Source organism: Balearica regulorum, chromosome 2, assembly GCF_011004875.1.
Source record: "Balearica regulorum gibbericeps isolate bBalReg1 chromosome 2, bBalReg1.pri, whole genome shotgun sequence".
NCBI classification, from domain to species: domain Eukaryota; kingdom Metazoa; phylum Chordata; class Aves; order Gruiformes; family Gruidae; genus Balearica; species Balearica regulorum.
This window is the reverse complement of record NC_046185.1, coordinates 60174987-60189169: the sequence shown is the minus strand read 5'-3', so window position 1 is coordinate 60189169 and position 14183 is coordinate 60174987. Positions and strand designations below refer to the sequence as shown.

The 14183-nt window shown below is 37.8% G+C and overlaps 1 protein-coding gene across 3 annotated transcripts in view; it reads left to right on the top strand.

The window, feature by feature from the left end:
- CDH19 (cadherin 19) overlaps nt 1-14183 on the top strand; it is a 69997-nt gene that overhangs the window by 50085 nt on the left and 5729 nt on the right. Inside the window, exons 10-12 of one of the 3 annotated variants that reach the window (XM_075744524.1) lie at nt 2853-2974; nt 10559-10676; nt 12786-13037. In XM_075744524.1, coding sequence (XP_075600639.1) covers nt 2853-2974; nt 10559-10676; nt 12786-13037 — 492 coding nt within the window. Of the gene's footprint in view, nt 1-2852; nt 2975-10010; nt 10503-10558; nt 10677-10741; nt 11724-12785; nt 13038-14183 lie in introns of those variants that run through there. The other 2 variants (XM_075744525.1, XM_075744526.1) reach the window with 2 other exon arrangements.

Sequence of the window (14183 nt, the reverse complement as noted above, 5' to 3'; positions counted from 1 at the left end):
AGGATGCTGTTGTCTTTGTTGTCTACCTGGGCACATTGTTGGCTCATATTCACCCGGCTATTGTCCTTTTCCGACAAGCAGCTTTCCAGCCACTCTTCCCCCAGCCTGTAGAGTTGCTTGGGGATGTTGTCACCCAAGGACCTGGCACTGAGCCTTGTTGAACCTCATACAATTGGCCTCAGCCCATCGATCCAGCCTGTCCAGACCCCTCTGTAGAGCCTTCCTACCCTCAAGCAAACCATCACTCCTGCCCAACTTGGTGTCATCTGTAAACTTAAGAGGGTGCACTCGATCCCCTCACCCACATGATTGATAAAGATATTAAAGAGAACCTGCCCCAATACTGAGTCCTGGGGAACACCACTTGTGACCAGTCACCAGCTGGATTTAACTCCATTCACCACAACTCTTTGGGCCCGGTCATCCAACCAGTTTTTTACTGGCTAAAGAGTATGGCTCCCCAAAACCATGAGCAGCCAGTTTCTCGAGGAGAATCCTGTACCTGCAGATCTTCCTTTCCCTTGGTTTCAGGTGCCATATTTATAAACATTTATTACATAAACAAATAGTTTTTTTCAGCCTAGTCTAAACACAACTTTTGCACGATGAAACTAGTGTAGTTAGGTCTGGCTTTTCCTTGTCTGAGGTAGTTAAAGCAATATAATCTTGCGTAAATGCAGCAAAAAGTGCCTTATATTAGCAGAGTTTATTTTTCTTTTCACATGGGAATAAGCCATACTGACGCAGATTTTCTATCTAAAGCTACAGTAATAAAGTATACTTGTATAACAGAAGCAGTACAGCTGCTATGAGTACTAAATGTCTAAGAAATAAACCTGTTGTGCAAATAATACTTGGAACAAAACTATAAGCTCAGTCTAGGAAATCAGTCAGCAGTAATGCCTTAGGCGTGCCTGGGCAAAATCAGACTTTTTTTGCAAATGTGTTTGGAGACCAGTGGATAGAACAGCACTGTTGTTCTGAATTCAGAGTCTCAGCTTTCTGTCTTGGCTAGGCTTGGGTATCAGTGTCCACTGCAATTTCTTCATGTCTAGCAATGGCATAAATATTCTTAAAGTATGTGAATTTTGGTGACTTTTTCTCCCAAAGCTTCAAAATTTCAAAACACTAATGAAGAGGAAGAGTTACAGAATTTCCTAAATGATTGTGACCAATCGTTGTGGTATGCATGATGTTAAGTGATGTAAGAAAGCGCAGCTGCATCCTCCAGCCACTCCAGCCCAGGACCCTCCTGCACTGCTGCTGGAAGCCGAGGCCTCTGCCCAGGCTCAGGGATGCGGCTGATGCTTTCCTGTTTGCAGGCTCAACCAGTATCAAAACCGAGCGTGTGTCCCAGGGACACACACACAGACACAGAGGACACTAACACGGCCAGTCACACAGACTGGCACAGACGGTGGACTCACATGAACTGCAAGAACAGACAGCCAAGTCCTCCTCTCCTCTTCTGCTGAGAGGCAGAAGGTTACTGGTGCGGGCGCACACGCACACACCCCCCACACCACACACACACAGTCTCCAGGTTCACAAGCACACACGTACTCACGAATCCCTTTCGTACCTGCACAGACCCTCTGTCCACCCAGCACCCCTGCCTGGATCCCAGGTCTTCTTATTCACTTCATGAGTCCCCAAATCACCAGCTGGCCCAGCTCAGTGCTCGCTGGCAAACATGCAGCACTCACACACTTGTCCCTCGTGCACCCCGCTTTCGCAAGTCTTCCCTGAGCGTACCAGCATGGAACCCCCTGAGCACCTGGCCTGGACCCAAGGACCCACACACACACCCCCAATTTGGGTAAGATACAGACACTCATCTCCTGTGTCCCCCACTCGCTCCAGTAGCTGGCACCATGGGCCGGGGGCACCCACACCCCCATCTGACTCCAGTAGCCAGCACCAATTTTCCCTCACACATATGGGCACCGATTTTCCCTCACACATATGCAGTCTCACCAGTAGCTGGGGCTTAGTCCCGGCAGCACACGTACACATGCAGTGATTGAGAGTGAGATTATTCAGAGTGCTAGCTAAGAAAAGATTTAATAAGATATAAAATGATAGGATTGACTGGTGATCAGGCACAGGGCTCAGCCAAACAAGTGTTTTACATGTGACTGGCCTCTTTTATACCTCTTTCTGTCTGACCCCACTTTGCTCCTCCCTGCACCTCCACCATGGGTCTGTTCAGCTTCACTGATTCCCACACCCTTCTGGGTCTGGGCTCCCTCTCGTTTACAGTCTTATCACTCACAAAGTCCAGGTTGATCTACCTGGAATTGTTGCCCTGTGGTTTCTGCATAGCCCATCAATTATCATCAAGTTTCTTTTGTGCCATTGTCTCGATGGTTGCTTTATCAGGCCTGTGTCTTGGTTTATATTGTTTCTGCTTTCCCCTTTTTCTCCCTCAGTTCCCCAACTGACAAGGTCCCCGATCTGATAACCTCACAGGAATAAACATTCTCACACTCTCAAGTGCTCCCATCAATTAATGCGTCTTACCAGGTTTGGTTCTCATCACCCCCTCCCCTATCATTTGTCTCTCAGGTTTGTGTCCTGTATGTTCTTGTTTATGGCTTCCTCCTTTTCTTATTAACTCTTGTTGCATTGAATAAGGTTCTTGACCAGATACCCTTAGAGGAGCAGACACTCTCTTTTTTATATGTATAGAATATATTTGAACTCATTAAAAAGATTTAGTATAAAATGTGTCTGTAGGTTTCAGTGACTATTTTCTTGTCTGCAGACAATTTTTTAATGTCTACATTACTTTAAAATATGTAGTATATTATTTATAACTTCTGATTTTTTGGTTTTTTTTCAACCATTAGGAAATCCTGAAAAAATTACAGAAGCAAATGTGTATATCCAAGTTCTCGATGTTAATGATCATGCACCAGAATTCCCTAAATATTATGAAACATTTGTTTGTGAAAATGCAGTTTCTGACCAGGTAAGTGTGAAAGTTCTGTTGATATATTTATAGTTTGAAAGTTAGATTTCAGAAGACTGATATGAATTTTTCACCCTGTAAAATAAAACTGATGCATCTTCTTGTCTGTGAACCAGAACAGATAATAGAGAAGTACAGACAGAAACTTGTGAAAAAACCAAACTGCATAAACGACAGATTTGATTCATGTTATGTCAAAGAAGTTAAACTAGGCCTAGTATTTACAGCAACAGCATAACATAGTCCCGACGAACCAGACTTAGCCCAGGTTCAAACCAGATTCATTGTGTTCTTTGGTTAGAAATCATTTACTGTGAACTGAATTGAAACCCGGTCTTGTTCAGTGGAAATCTGAAGATCTTTAAGTCACAGCCCTTGCAACACCTTCCCTAGCTGGCAGCTTGCGGGACTGTGGTATCAAGCATCCTTCCCTGGAGGATTTTTCATTTCTTACTCACTTCCTGGGCAACTGGAATCACATCAGTCAGCTGCCCTAAGCCCCCCAGGTACACTGAGGACTCTCCATTTTCCTCTACAGCTTTACAGGGTTTTTTTTAAGTGATCCAGTTCTACAGCCTAAGCCCTAAACTGTAATAAACGTGCAGCAAGGCTACATGCAGGAGTCTAAAAGAAAACTGCAAAATGAAGACCAGGATATTCAAAGTTAAAAAAAAAAAAAAAAGGTACAAAATGAGCAAAAAAAAAAAGCAACAGCAAAAAGCTATAGACAGAAAAATCTATATGTTTTTTCACCACTTTAAAGCATTCTTTGGACATAGAAAAGAGACCTTTGTGATATCTGTGATGGTTCCATTCAAACATTTTGCTATGTTTTGATTTCTGAATCACAGAGCCTTTCTTTTTTACACCAGCTTGGTTTACTTTGACCTTGATTAGTCTGCAGTTAAATAAAGCTTTCTTTTCAGCAAATGCAATTTCTTTATAGTTTCTTGCATCCATTTACATATTTCTCTGTCAGCTATTGGTTTGTTTGTTCTGCATTTGGTAATTTTCCACTCTGCAAAGGCTATCTCTGGTTCAGAGGTAGTTGGAGCATGCCATTTCTTTTGGTCTTCAGGTAACTCATTGACACATCAAAGTACAGTCATTACAGCAAATGCCATGTCATATTCCTTGTCTTCAAGACACCATGAATTAAATATGGAAGCTTATAAAATAGGTATTTATAATCCATGTTTTGGACTTCTCTATAGTATAAAGATCCAAGTGATTTATTTCCCAAAGTTTTTCTTATTCCATAGTTCCTTACTGATAAATAACATCTGTATTCTAGCTCATTAATGGCTACTTTTCAATAACAAATTAAATATATATTTTAAGTATTTTGAGAATTACTGAAGAAAATGGCACTGTAAAGAATAGTAGTAGTAACAATAGTAATAAACTCTTTGAGCATAGGATACAGATTTATTCCTTTCTAATGTATTAATACCTGAATGAGGGATGAGCAGGATATTTTTCCCATTTTAGAGACAGGCAAAATGTTAATCTAGGTTTGGGTTTTTTTTTAATTTACTTTTTGTTTTCTTTCATTGTTATAGGTATTTGAGAGTCAAGGGCATCTTTAACTTAGCCTTTGGAGACCATGACTGTGATGTTAAATAATCTTCTCATTAACAAATGATCTTAGGAAGAACCACAGGAAATTGCTACTGAAGTGCATAATTATCACAGTCAGAGTTTATGATATTTTATTCAATGTTTGTGATTTAAAACAGAATTAATAGCTGATGTATCTCCTTCAGTGCTTTTTTTTTTTTTTTTTTTTTTAATTCACAGAAAAAAGGTTATTTTCATCAGTAGGAAGCCAACAGGTTCAAAAATGCTTCTGTAGATGGTCTGGTTGTCCACTGAATAACACAATTTGCATTTCAGAAGAATCAGTTAAAACAGCCGAAGGGCTTAATCAAGACATTACATAGCTTTTTATCATAGCCATATTTCTGCAATCAATTCCAAACAGCTCAGGAATCTGCTTATATGTTATGAGTTGAGATCAAAGCTTGTTAGGATATTCTATCACATTTCAATGTCTAAAGTAGCTATCTCTATCCATCTAGCTGGAAACAATATGCTGAGAAATATTCTCCAAGATGTTCTGCATCTCTGGAATTCACTTGCTTCCCTCATCTCAGCTGAGTTGTGTCTGCTTTCATGGGATACTCCAAAATATATTTGCATCCCTCAGCATATAGCGTTTGGGGGAAAGGAAGGAAAAGCACTGCAAAGGGAAAGATAGTGTCAAAAAATACATATTCTTATTCAGATTACTTTTTCTTGCTGTCTGCCTGGTTTACAATAAAAGCAATGTAGAGTCATGTGGCAAATAAGTTATTTTTACATAGCCTTAGCATATACTAAGCTATAATAAAGAATATGAAACACCTAATGAATAAAATTGATTGTTGTCCTAATTATCCAAACTCAGAGGCAGTTAATGGTAGCTTCAATCTAGAGAAGAATGCTTGTTTTGAAGTTTTGGATTTTCTGAAAGATTATAAAAAAATTCTTTGTCTGCTTTATCTAGTATCAGATCAAATAGAACAATATTAATAAGACATCCAAACCCAGGACTCCCTTTTAATTGGCATCTTTTGACTTTATAACTGTATGTAGCATGGTAAATGATGACCACAATGTGGTATTAATTCTTTATAGTTACCCTTTATGTATGTGTTTACAGTAACTACAACTGTTGAATTCTAGATGCAATATTCTATAAAAATAATCAGGACACAAAGTGGACGAAATCTGTCCCAAAGGTAACACTAGATCCATCCCAGCAAGAGTGGATTTGACCCAGAAAGCTTAATTCCCAAAGTCTTGATTAACTCAGACTGAAACTGAAGCTTGAAAGTTTGAAGCTATATCAAATGTCTTACATCATAGGTGAGCAAGTGACTATCCAGAATGTGCCTGTTTGTATGCATAGTAATTTCAGTACTTTTTGTGGATATTTGTCTTTCTTCATATCATGCAGGAAACAGATTTCAGCTGAAGACAAGCTGCACTGGATACACCTACGTTCTGAATTCATGCTGTCTTCTCAATGCATATTTATTCTGGAAATTCTGTGTTCCTGTAATTTGGGGATCACATATGAAGTGACTTTGATGTTGCAGCTTGCTTAGTAATTTTTACTAGATCCAAAGAAGTGACTATGTATGCAGAGCACTTTGAGTTAATGATAAGAAAAAAACCCAAATTTATTTACTCAGTACTTAGTATATAATAAAATAATCATCAGTTTTGGTGAAAGTGAAGAGTATTCATTTGATATTACTTCTCTACATAATGAAATGTTAATGGTAGAAAAGAGGAGAAATCTTTAACCACATTCTAGGGGTATATGATTAATGTTAAAAATGAGCAGTTTGCTAAAACAGATCCTTTCTAACAAATCAAAGCAGAGAAGTGAAAGTGGTGGGATAGTAAGGCAGTGTTTATTATTTCACCTTGCTGTGTTCATTTACAAAAAGCATCTGAGCAGTAGTGATAAGAAAATAAAAAGTTAAAAAGAAAAAAGCAATGAGGACATCTCTTAAAGTATAAAAACATCGTGAAACTGTGAAAGCACCATATATTCTAGCAGACTCTTACTCTAAGCTACACCTGCAGATGCACTGAGTGTAACTTGTGACATTTTGAAACAGTGGGCACAGTGGCCCGTGGAAAATTCCTTTTTCTGTTTTATACAGACCGTAATTCAACAACATTGTCTCATAGAAGAATGGAACAGGTAGGAAGAGTCTATCAGCATATACAAACAAACATGAAAAAGCACCTAAGTGTCATAGCATGAGCTTTATAATCGTTACTCTTTTTCTGACATGTACACCATTTTATTTATAACTGAGCTGAAACATCTTACAGTAGACCCAGACAAATCAGATCAATATTGTGCCAATTTGCTTTTTAAAAACCAAATAGAAGCAGTCAAAAGAAGAACCTTGGTCTTGAGGTAGAAGATCTACCTGGAAAATGCAGGTGGTGACTATAGTAATGAACTTTTTAATCTTTTACCTGCACTAAACTCAGATGGTCATCAAACAATATTAAGCAATGATAAAAATCCTACTACATATAAGACCTCTGTCAATTTGAGCAAAATCTGTACTCCCAAAACAGGTGGGTGATCAGATCTCTTACATCCTATAAAACACAGCAGGGGTCCAATTGAAGGATGTTGAATTGAAAACAAAACAAAAAATAAAGCAGAAAGAGGTGGCAAATCTGTTCCTACTTCCTTCCATTGGTCTAATTGGAATGCTATATTGGAAGACTATAACTGAGCATGGGAGAACACCCAAAGGATTCCAAATTATAAGTACTCTAGCATCGAAATTAATGGTACTGATGGTTGTTCAGATGGACACTCAATGCCTTAAGCTGAACTTGGTAGAGAGAAAGCTCTTAGACGCAGAAAGGACTGTAATAGAGCAGCTCTCTTCTTCCTTCTGAACATCTCCATAATTCCAATTCAGTGAGACTACTTGGGGTTGAAGAAATAACTTTGTAATGAATTTTCATCACGGCTACCAGGTAGTCAACTACTCCATACTCCATAACTTGCTATTTGCAAGATGAACAACAGTCAGCTAGACATTCAGTCCAGAATAGTTTACAGAAATTCCCTTCTATACAAGATAATTTGTCAATGAGAGATCAGAGCTGTTACCGATATCTTAGACTCCCCAACTGATTATATTTCTTAGTTGAAAGTGCCCACTAATCAGATGGATGGGGAAGTTGAGTATAGCAGGCTACATATTTTGGTGACCTTTTATCAAAGGAACCCCACAGATGCTGTTCCCATCTGTGATCTCAGACTGTTTGGAAAGAAAGAGTAAATGAGGTCCACCCACCGTGAACTTAAATCAGTTTTTCAAGAAAAACTAAGTGAATTAATCTCAGTTTTAAATAAATGCACATTTTCAAATGGACTGCTGGATTAGTAAAGCTTCTAGATTAATGAGACTTGAAATAAGAAATTTTACAGTAATTAAATTTCAGCCTTCTCAGTACAACTGTTATAACCTTGCAGAAGCAACGCATCATTTGCTCTGTTTTCTTTGTTTACACAGTAAAATGCTGGGTTTTTTTAAACCTTGACTTACAAGCAATAAGTGCAGTTTTTCAGTCTGTGATGCCTGTTTCCCTCGTGAAAGGCTAGAATCTCCTAGGTTAGATGTACAAAAGCCTAGGAAACCAGAAAAATAGAAACAGTTTCTGTCTCACTGAGTGATTATTCCTTTAGAGTCAGCAAAATCAGAGCTGCCTATTGCTCTCTGAATATTTTATAGACTCATCTGGGGTTTGCTGAATCTTAGTGGAAGCGATATGGTAAGAAATAAACAATAAGCGTTTACCCTGTTCTTATGTTCCATATATTTCCCAGCTTCTAGAGTGAATCCTTAAAGGCATGTGAATATGCTTAGCATAACCATAGGAGTCTTAGGTTTGTGTAGAAGAGCACAGTACAGATCAAACCAAGGGAAGGTGGGGATTTTTTCAGCTAGACACATAATCCTCAGAATTATGTTGATGGGATCAGATATAGATAAAATTTATATGGGCAAATACATCCTGTATGTAAACTAATGGCGGTTAATAGTGAAATAACAAAACAGTATCTAATTTGAAACTGCAGTAATTTTATGATTTTTGAACATGATAAACTCCTACAAATAGACTTTCCAAAGACATTGCTAATACCTAGTTAAATAACTATTAATCAATATGAAAACTGGAAGTATAAAAATTACATGTATAATTAATGGAGGGTTTTTTGTTAGGTAGATAATTCTTCTCTGCCAAGTAACTAAACTAAAAAAAAAAAAAAAAAAAAAAAAAATATTAGATATGGCTAAGATATCTTTATAGATTCCTATACTACTTTGCATATTCAGTCCAGCTTGATAAACCCTAACTTGTGTGGAGAGACGTACATCCATACAAAGCTTTTTCTCAGCTGCGATCATGGAGATTTTACTAGCAAACCATCAGCAAAGGCCAGCAGAATCTTTTTTTCATTTTTTTCAGGTGTGTGGTGGAATATTGTCATGAAAATATGCCATAGTTCATGTTTTAGACTGTATATATAGTTTTGTTCTCTATTGCTGTTCACATTGAACATATTCTGAGAACTTTATTCCCTTATAAAAATGAAGTCTGTGATTTATTATCAGGTAATATTAGGCATCAGTTATTGTTCTTCACTGATTTCTTGACCTGCATGCCTATATCTGTGTTTGCATCACCTTAACTATTTTGTTTGCTCTGAGGAAAGGGAAAAATATTCCTCAAGAAGCTTCATCCTTTGTATGCTGTCACCAGGTATATCACTGAAAAATCACTCCTCATTAGTGGCAATAAAAAACCCTCAAGGGTCCTCATTTTTCCATAGAGTGAAAATATATAGATTTGAAATAAATTTCACATATAAAAAGGGCAGAGTGATAAGAATACAAAGCTTCTGTTGTATAAGTCACATTTTGCACTCTGCTGTGATGATTTCATCAAACTTAGCTTGCTTGAAAAGAAAAAGAATGTGTGCTGAAGTCTTAGATCTTTGACTGAAAAATAGTTTAATCAGGAAAGAGTTTTCAAAGGCACAGATGGAAAGGCTGTAGTCACTTCCATTGACTTACTGCTTTCCTTTTAAAGCACCGCTTGCAGCATTCAGATGCTTTCTGGTTTGGGGGAAGATGGGGCTTCAAGTGTCTTGGGTACAAATATCTACAAGGCATGAGATGACTGATAAAATAGAGACCAAGTTGAAATCGGATATTTTTCTGAAAGTTGGTGGGCTTGCATCAATTTAAATATTAATCATTAAATATTTACTGATAAAAGTAAAAAATATAAGTTCTTTTTAAGCAGAAATACTGTTAATTATGTTAACTGCAGTGTGGTGGTTTATTTACAGACATGAAAGATATTCTTTTGAATGATAACTGTTATTTTTTATTTTATCTTGCAACGACTATCTGGTTTGACATATTTGTAAATGAAGGCTATTCTGCTTTCTTGAGAAAAAGCAGCCAAGAAGTTCCATAATCAATCTGTTGTAATATCCAGAATCAACAATTCAGCACATGAACTTGTCACCATATCTCACTTACTGGAGCTACAATATATCAGTTGAGTGATATCAATGTTTGTGGGCTGGAAGGAAATGGGTTTTGTATAGAGGGATTTGTTCAAATGTAGAATGATATACTTTTCACCTTGAAAAAAAAAGACAAAACACTATATATGTGATGACTTTTTTCATTTATGAAAATTTCATTTACCCTTTGTCTTTTGATCTAGTAAATCTTTTACATTTTCTCAAGATTTCAATGCGTGCCTCTCTTAAACTGATGAAAACCAAAGTAGAGTATAGCAGATTATGAGTCTTGATGAGACTGTTTTGTGCATGGGAGGTGTACATTTGTGACTGCATAACATGCACTCAATACTTATCCACAGATCACTTCTCTAGCATCAACAGTTTAACATGTTTTAAAGGTCAAGTAAATACTTTTATTCTTAAATAATCCTGTTTATCTGTGTTTCCAGCTAATTCAAAGCATCAGTGCAGTGGATCAAGATGACTCAGCAGAAGGTCACCATTTTTACTTCTCATTGGCTCAGGAGGCCACAAACGACTCAAGCTTTACTGTCAAAGATAATCAAGGTGGTGTCATTCATGAAGCTCTCTAAGACCTTTCTAAGATGTATGCTTCTAGTGATTCTCACCTGACCAATTTTAGAAAAATTTCCACTTAAATAGAAATTGTTGTTATAAGATATGAACATGTCATGAGGTGTATTTCAAAACATTAATTCAGTAATACTGAACAGTTTATTTGACTTTTTCAGCCAAGTAACATAAATAGGAAAAGACAGTTTTATTTCAGGGAAACAAAAAATGCTGAGATGAAAAATACACTGGTATTACTTAAATTTTACTTTTCTTAATGTGAGATATGATGGGAAATACCAACTTTCTTGTTAAAATTGCCTATGTGTCTAAGAAACAAGATCACCAGAAAGAGATGATTGCTGTTAATACAAGTCTGTTACTTCATCATTTCAGCAAGACCAAAATTATAAACACTGATAAATATGAATATAATCTTATTTCCTAATATATTTTAAACTGCATACGCTGATTAATGATGACATCGTAAAATGTCTTCTATATGTATTTTAATGTTATTCAGAACTGATATGGAGTGAGACTCTTACAAAGAGTAGCATAGAGGGATATCAAGCAAAACCAGTCTGAGGTGAAAACATAAGTGCAATATCTGATGGAATTACAGGGAGGATGGCTGCTTAGAGGCAGTCTGCTGAGACTACAAAGAACTTCTTCAGAATCAGCTAAAGTACACATTACTCGTTGACTTTGCTAATTATCTGAATGTTCTGGCTAGGTGAATAAATCAAAGGAAATAAGTTTTGGAGAGTTCAGATTGTGTTGAATGGCAAACTACTTCTCTCAATATCTCCAAAGTTAATGTATTAATATGTGTTTCAATTCCCAGCTTCATTAACCTCTCACTCAGTTCCAGGAAGAGATAACTTGTTACAATAAGGTCAAACTTTGTACAAGCCACGAACTGTTCCTACCTTTGCTCATTCTGCACAAAGTCCGAGCAGAGCCACGCACAAGGCAATACATCCAGGTCCTTGTGGCAGCTATTGATGGGGAGAAAACCAACCCACCTTTTACCACATGGTAGGGTCAGCCCTTAGTCTCTCCCTTTCTGCTGCATTTCATAGAAATGGCCAGATGAATTGGGATAGTCCTAGGCAAAAGCAAAAGTGAGTCTACAGACCTGGAGCATTTTATCTCAGAGTTATCTTCTGAATTACAAACGAAACCTAGAAGAACTTAAATGTGAGGGAGTTAACTTCAGTAGACTGTTTGGATAGATGTATGATACAGATAATGGTAGAAACACTCCTTTTTTTTGTTTGTTTGTTTTCTTCTGCGTACATGTATGCACACATGCAGTACTTCACCCTGCCATGGTAAAAAATTCTGATGTAAACATTTATCGACGTTTCGTCTTTCCATTATACACAGATTTAGACATGGCTAATTTGTTTTGCAGCGGGCTAAATTTCAGATTTCAGGTAGTTGATATGAAGCAGGAGCTCAACTTACGCTGCTTACTGGGTTTTGTACAGAACTGCTTTCTAAACACTAATAGTTAAATGAAAAGCAAGGGGAGAGCCTCTAGCAACTTTTCCCCAATTTAGACAGTAGGAGCTCAGCGAGCTCTTGTGTTTGAGTCAGGGAAAGAAATAGAAGAACTACTTTAGTGGATTTTTTCCTTTCTTTCTCTTCTTTCCCTTGCCACTTGCTTTCTCTGTGTGCTGCCAGACACATTTTTGAAGCCTTTTGATTGGTAAACTGTCTATATTTCATCTGTGAACTGCTGGATTGGCAGCAGCTGGTTACATGGAACCATTTTAAGAACCAATTAGTCAGTCTCAGCAGGTGTCAGGTACTGAACACGGTGGGATTTTTTTTAGCTCTGAACATTAAAAACAGAGCTCCTAGGTCAAATGTTATTATTGCCCCTGGAATACATATGTCAAAAATAAATGCAGTTATTCACGATTGACACAAAACCCCCACCACATGTCAATGTCTGGTTTTACTTCTTTAACTTTGTTAATATGTAGCTTTGCACAGTACCATTGTTTTTGAATAGGTCAGATTCCACTGGAGTGTTATCATTGCTGTTAAAAAGTGATAAATGCATATCATGCATAATGATTTATCTTCCAGATAACACAGCTGGAATTTTCACAGCAAAAAGTGGCTTCCTGAGGCAAGAGCAGTTTTATCACTACTTGCCAATCTTAATTCTGGATAATGGAACCCCACCACTGACAAGCACAAATACTCTCACTGTCACTGTCTGCGACTGTGACACCGAAGTTAACATCCTCTACTGTCGATACGGAGCTTTCATGTATGCCATGGGACTTAGCACTGAAGCCTTAATTGCTGTTTTGGCTTGCATACTAATACTCCTAGGTAAGTATGAGTAAGGAGAAATTACTTTGTTTCCTTTTAGAGTAGGCTTGATTAAGTGACAAAGATGTTCCCTTGACTGGAAGCCTGGAAGTACTGTGCTATTGAGAAAAAAATGCATAAGACAAATGTTTCAATGTTTCATTTCTTTTCTGTTTTCTCAACTAGAATTCCTCATACACCACCCCCACCCCCACCACCCCACCACCCACACACACACCAGTTTTCAGTAAAATTTGAATTCTAACACAATGTCCTAATAGTTGGCTTCAGTTGACTCATGGTCCTACTTGTCTGTATTGGTCCAAAGTCTGTATTGAGCCCAGGTAAACCTGAAGACAGCACAACATGAGGAAATTGGCTACTATAAGAATATATTAGAAGGAGTAGTACCCTACTTATTCTGCCTTAGGTATGCCAAATGTAGAGCTAAGATCAATATAAAATAATAAAAGAAAAAGAGAATTCGATACTCTCAGAAAGCAACTCCAGAAACAAACAGGAAATTTCTCTGTCAATTAATAAGGTTACATCTTCGGACAGCCTTTTCTCCAAATGTTGGGCATCTCCTTTTCCCCCTCACGGGACACCAAATTAACCTCCATTATATTTGGGAGCTTGCGGATGAGAAAAGTCATTTTGAGAGTGGTTTAAATGCATAGGAGTTGTGCTTGTACCTCTGCACGGGGTCACGCACAGCTGGCACATGATGCCCAAAACCGGACCAGTCACCCATGGCTGGCTGTTCCTGCACTGCATGGGTCTGTGGCTGCTGCAAGACATATTGGGGTGACAGCACTCAGGGAAACAACTTTTCACTTGGTGAAGCATGCAGCTATCGCTGCTACAATGCGTTTCCTTTTTTTTTTTTTTTTTTCCAGCAAAAGGATACTCCTATAGTGTTTGATGAATGATTTGATGACACTGACATGTTAAAACAGCAGGCACACTGCACTAATCATTCCCCAAAGGCTAAATATCCATCGTGAAACTCCGTACCTGTCTGAGTTAGTGAGGTTAAGGTATGGTAGCTTCTGAGGCCAGGAAGGAAAGAGAAGTGATAGGTAGGTTTGTTTCCCAAGGCAAAGTGACTGACATTAGAGCTTGGTCACTGATGATGGTCATGGGCCTCAAGACCAAATTCAAGCT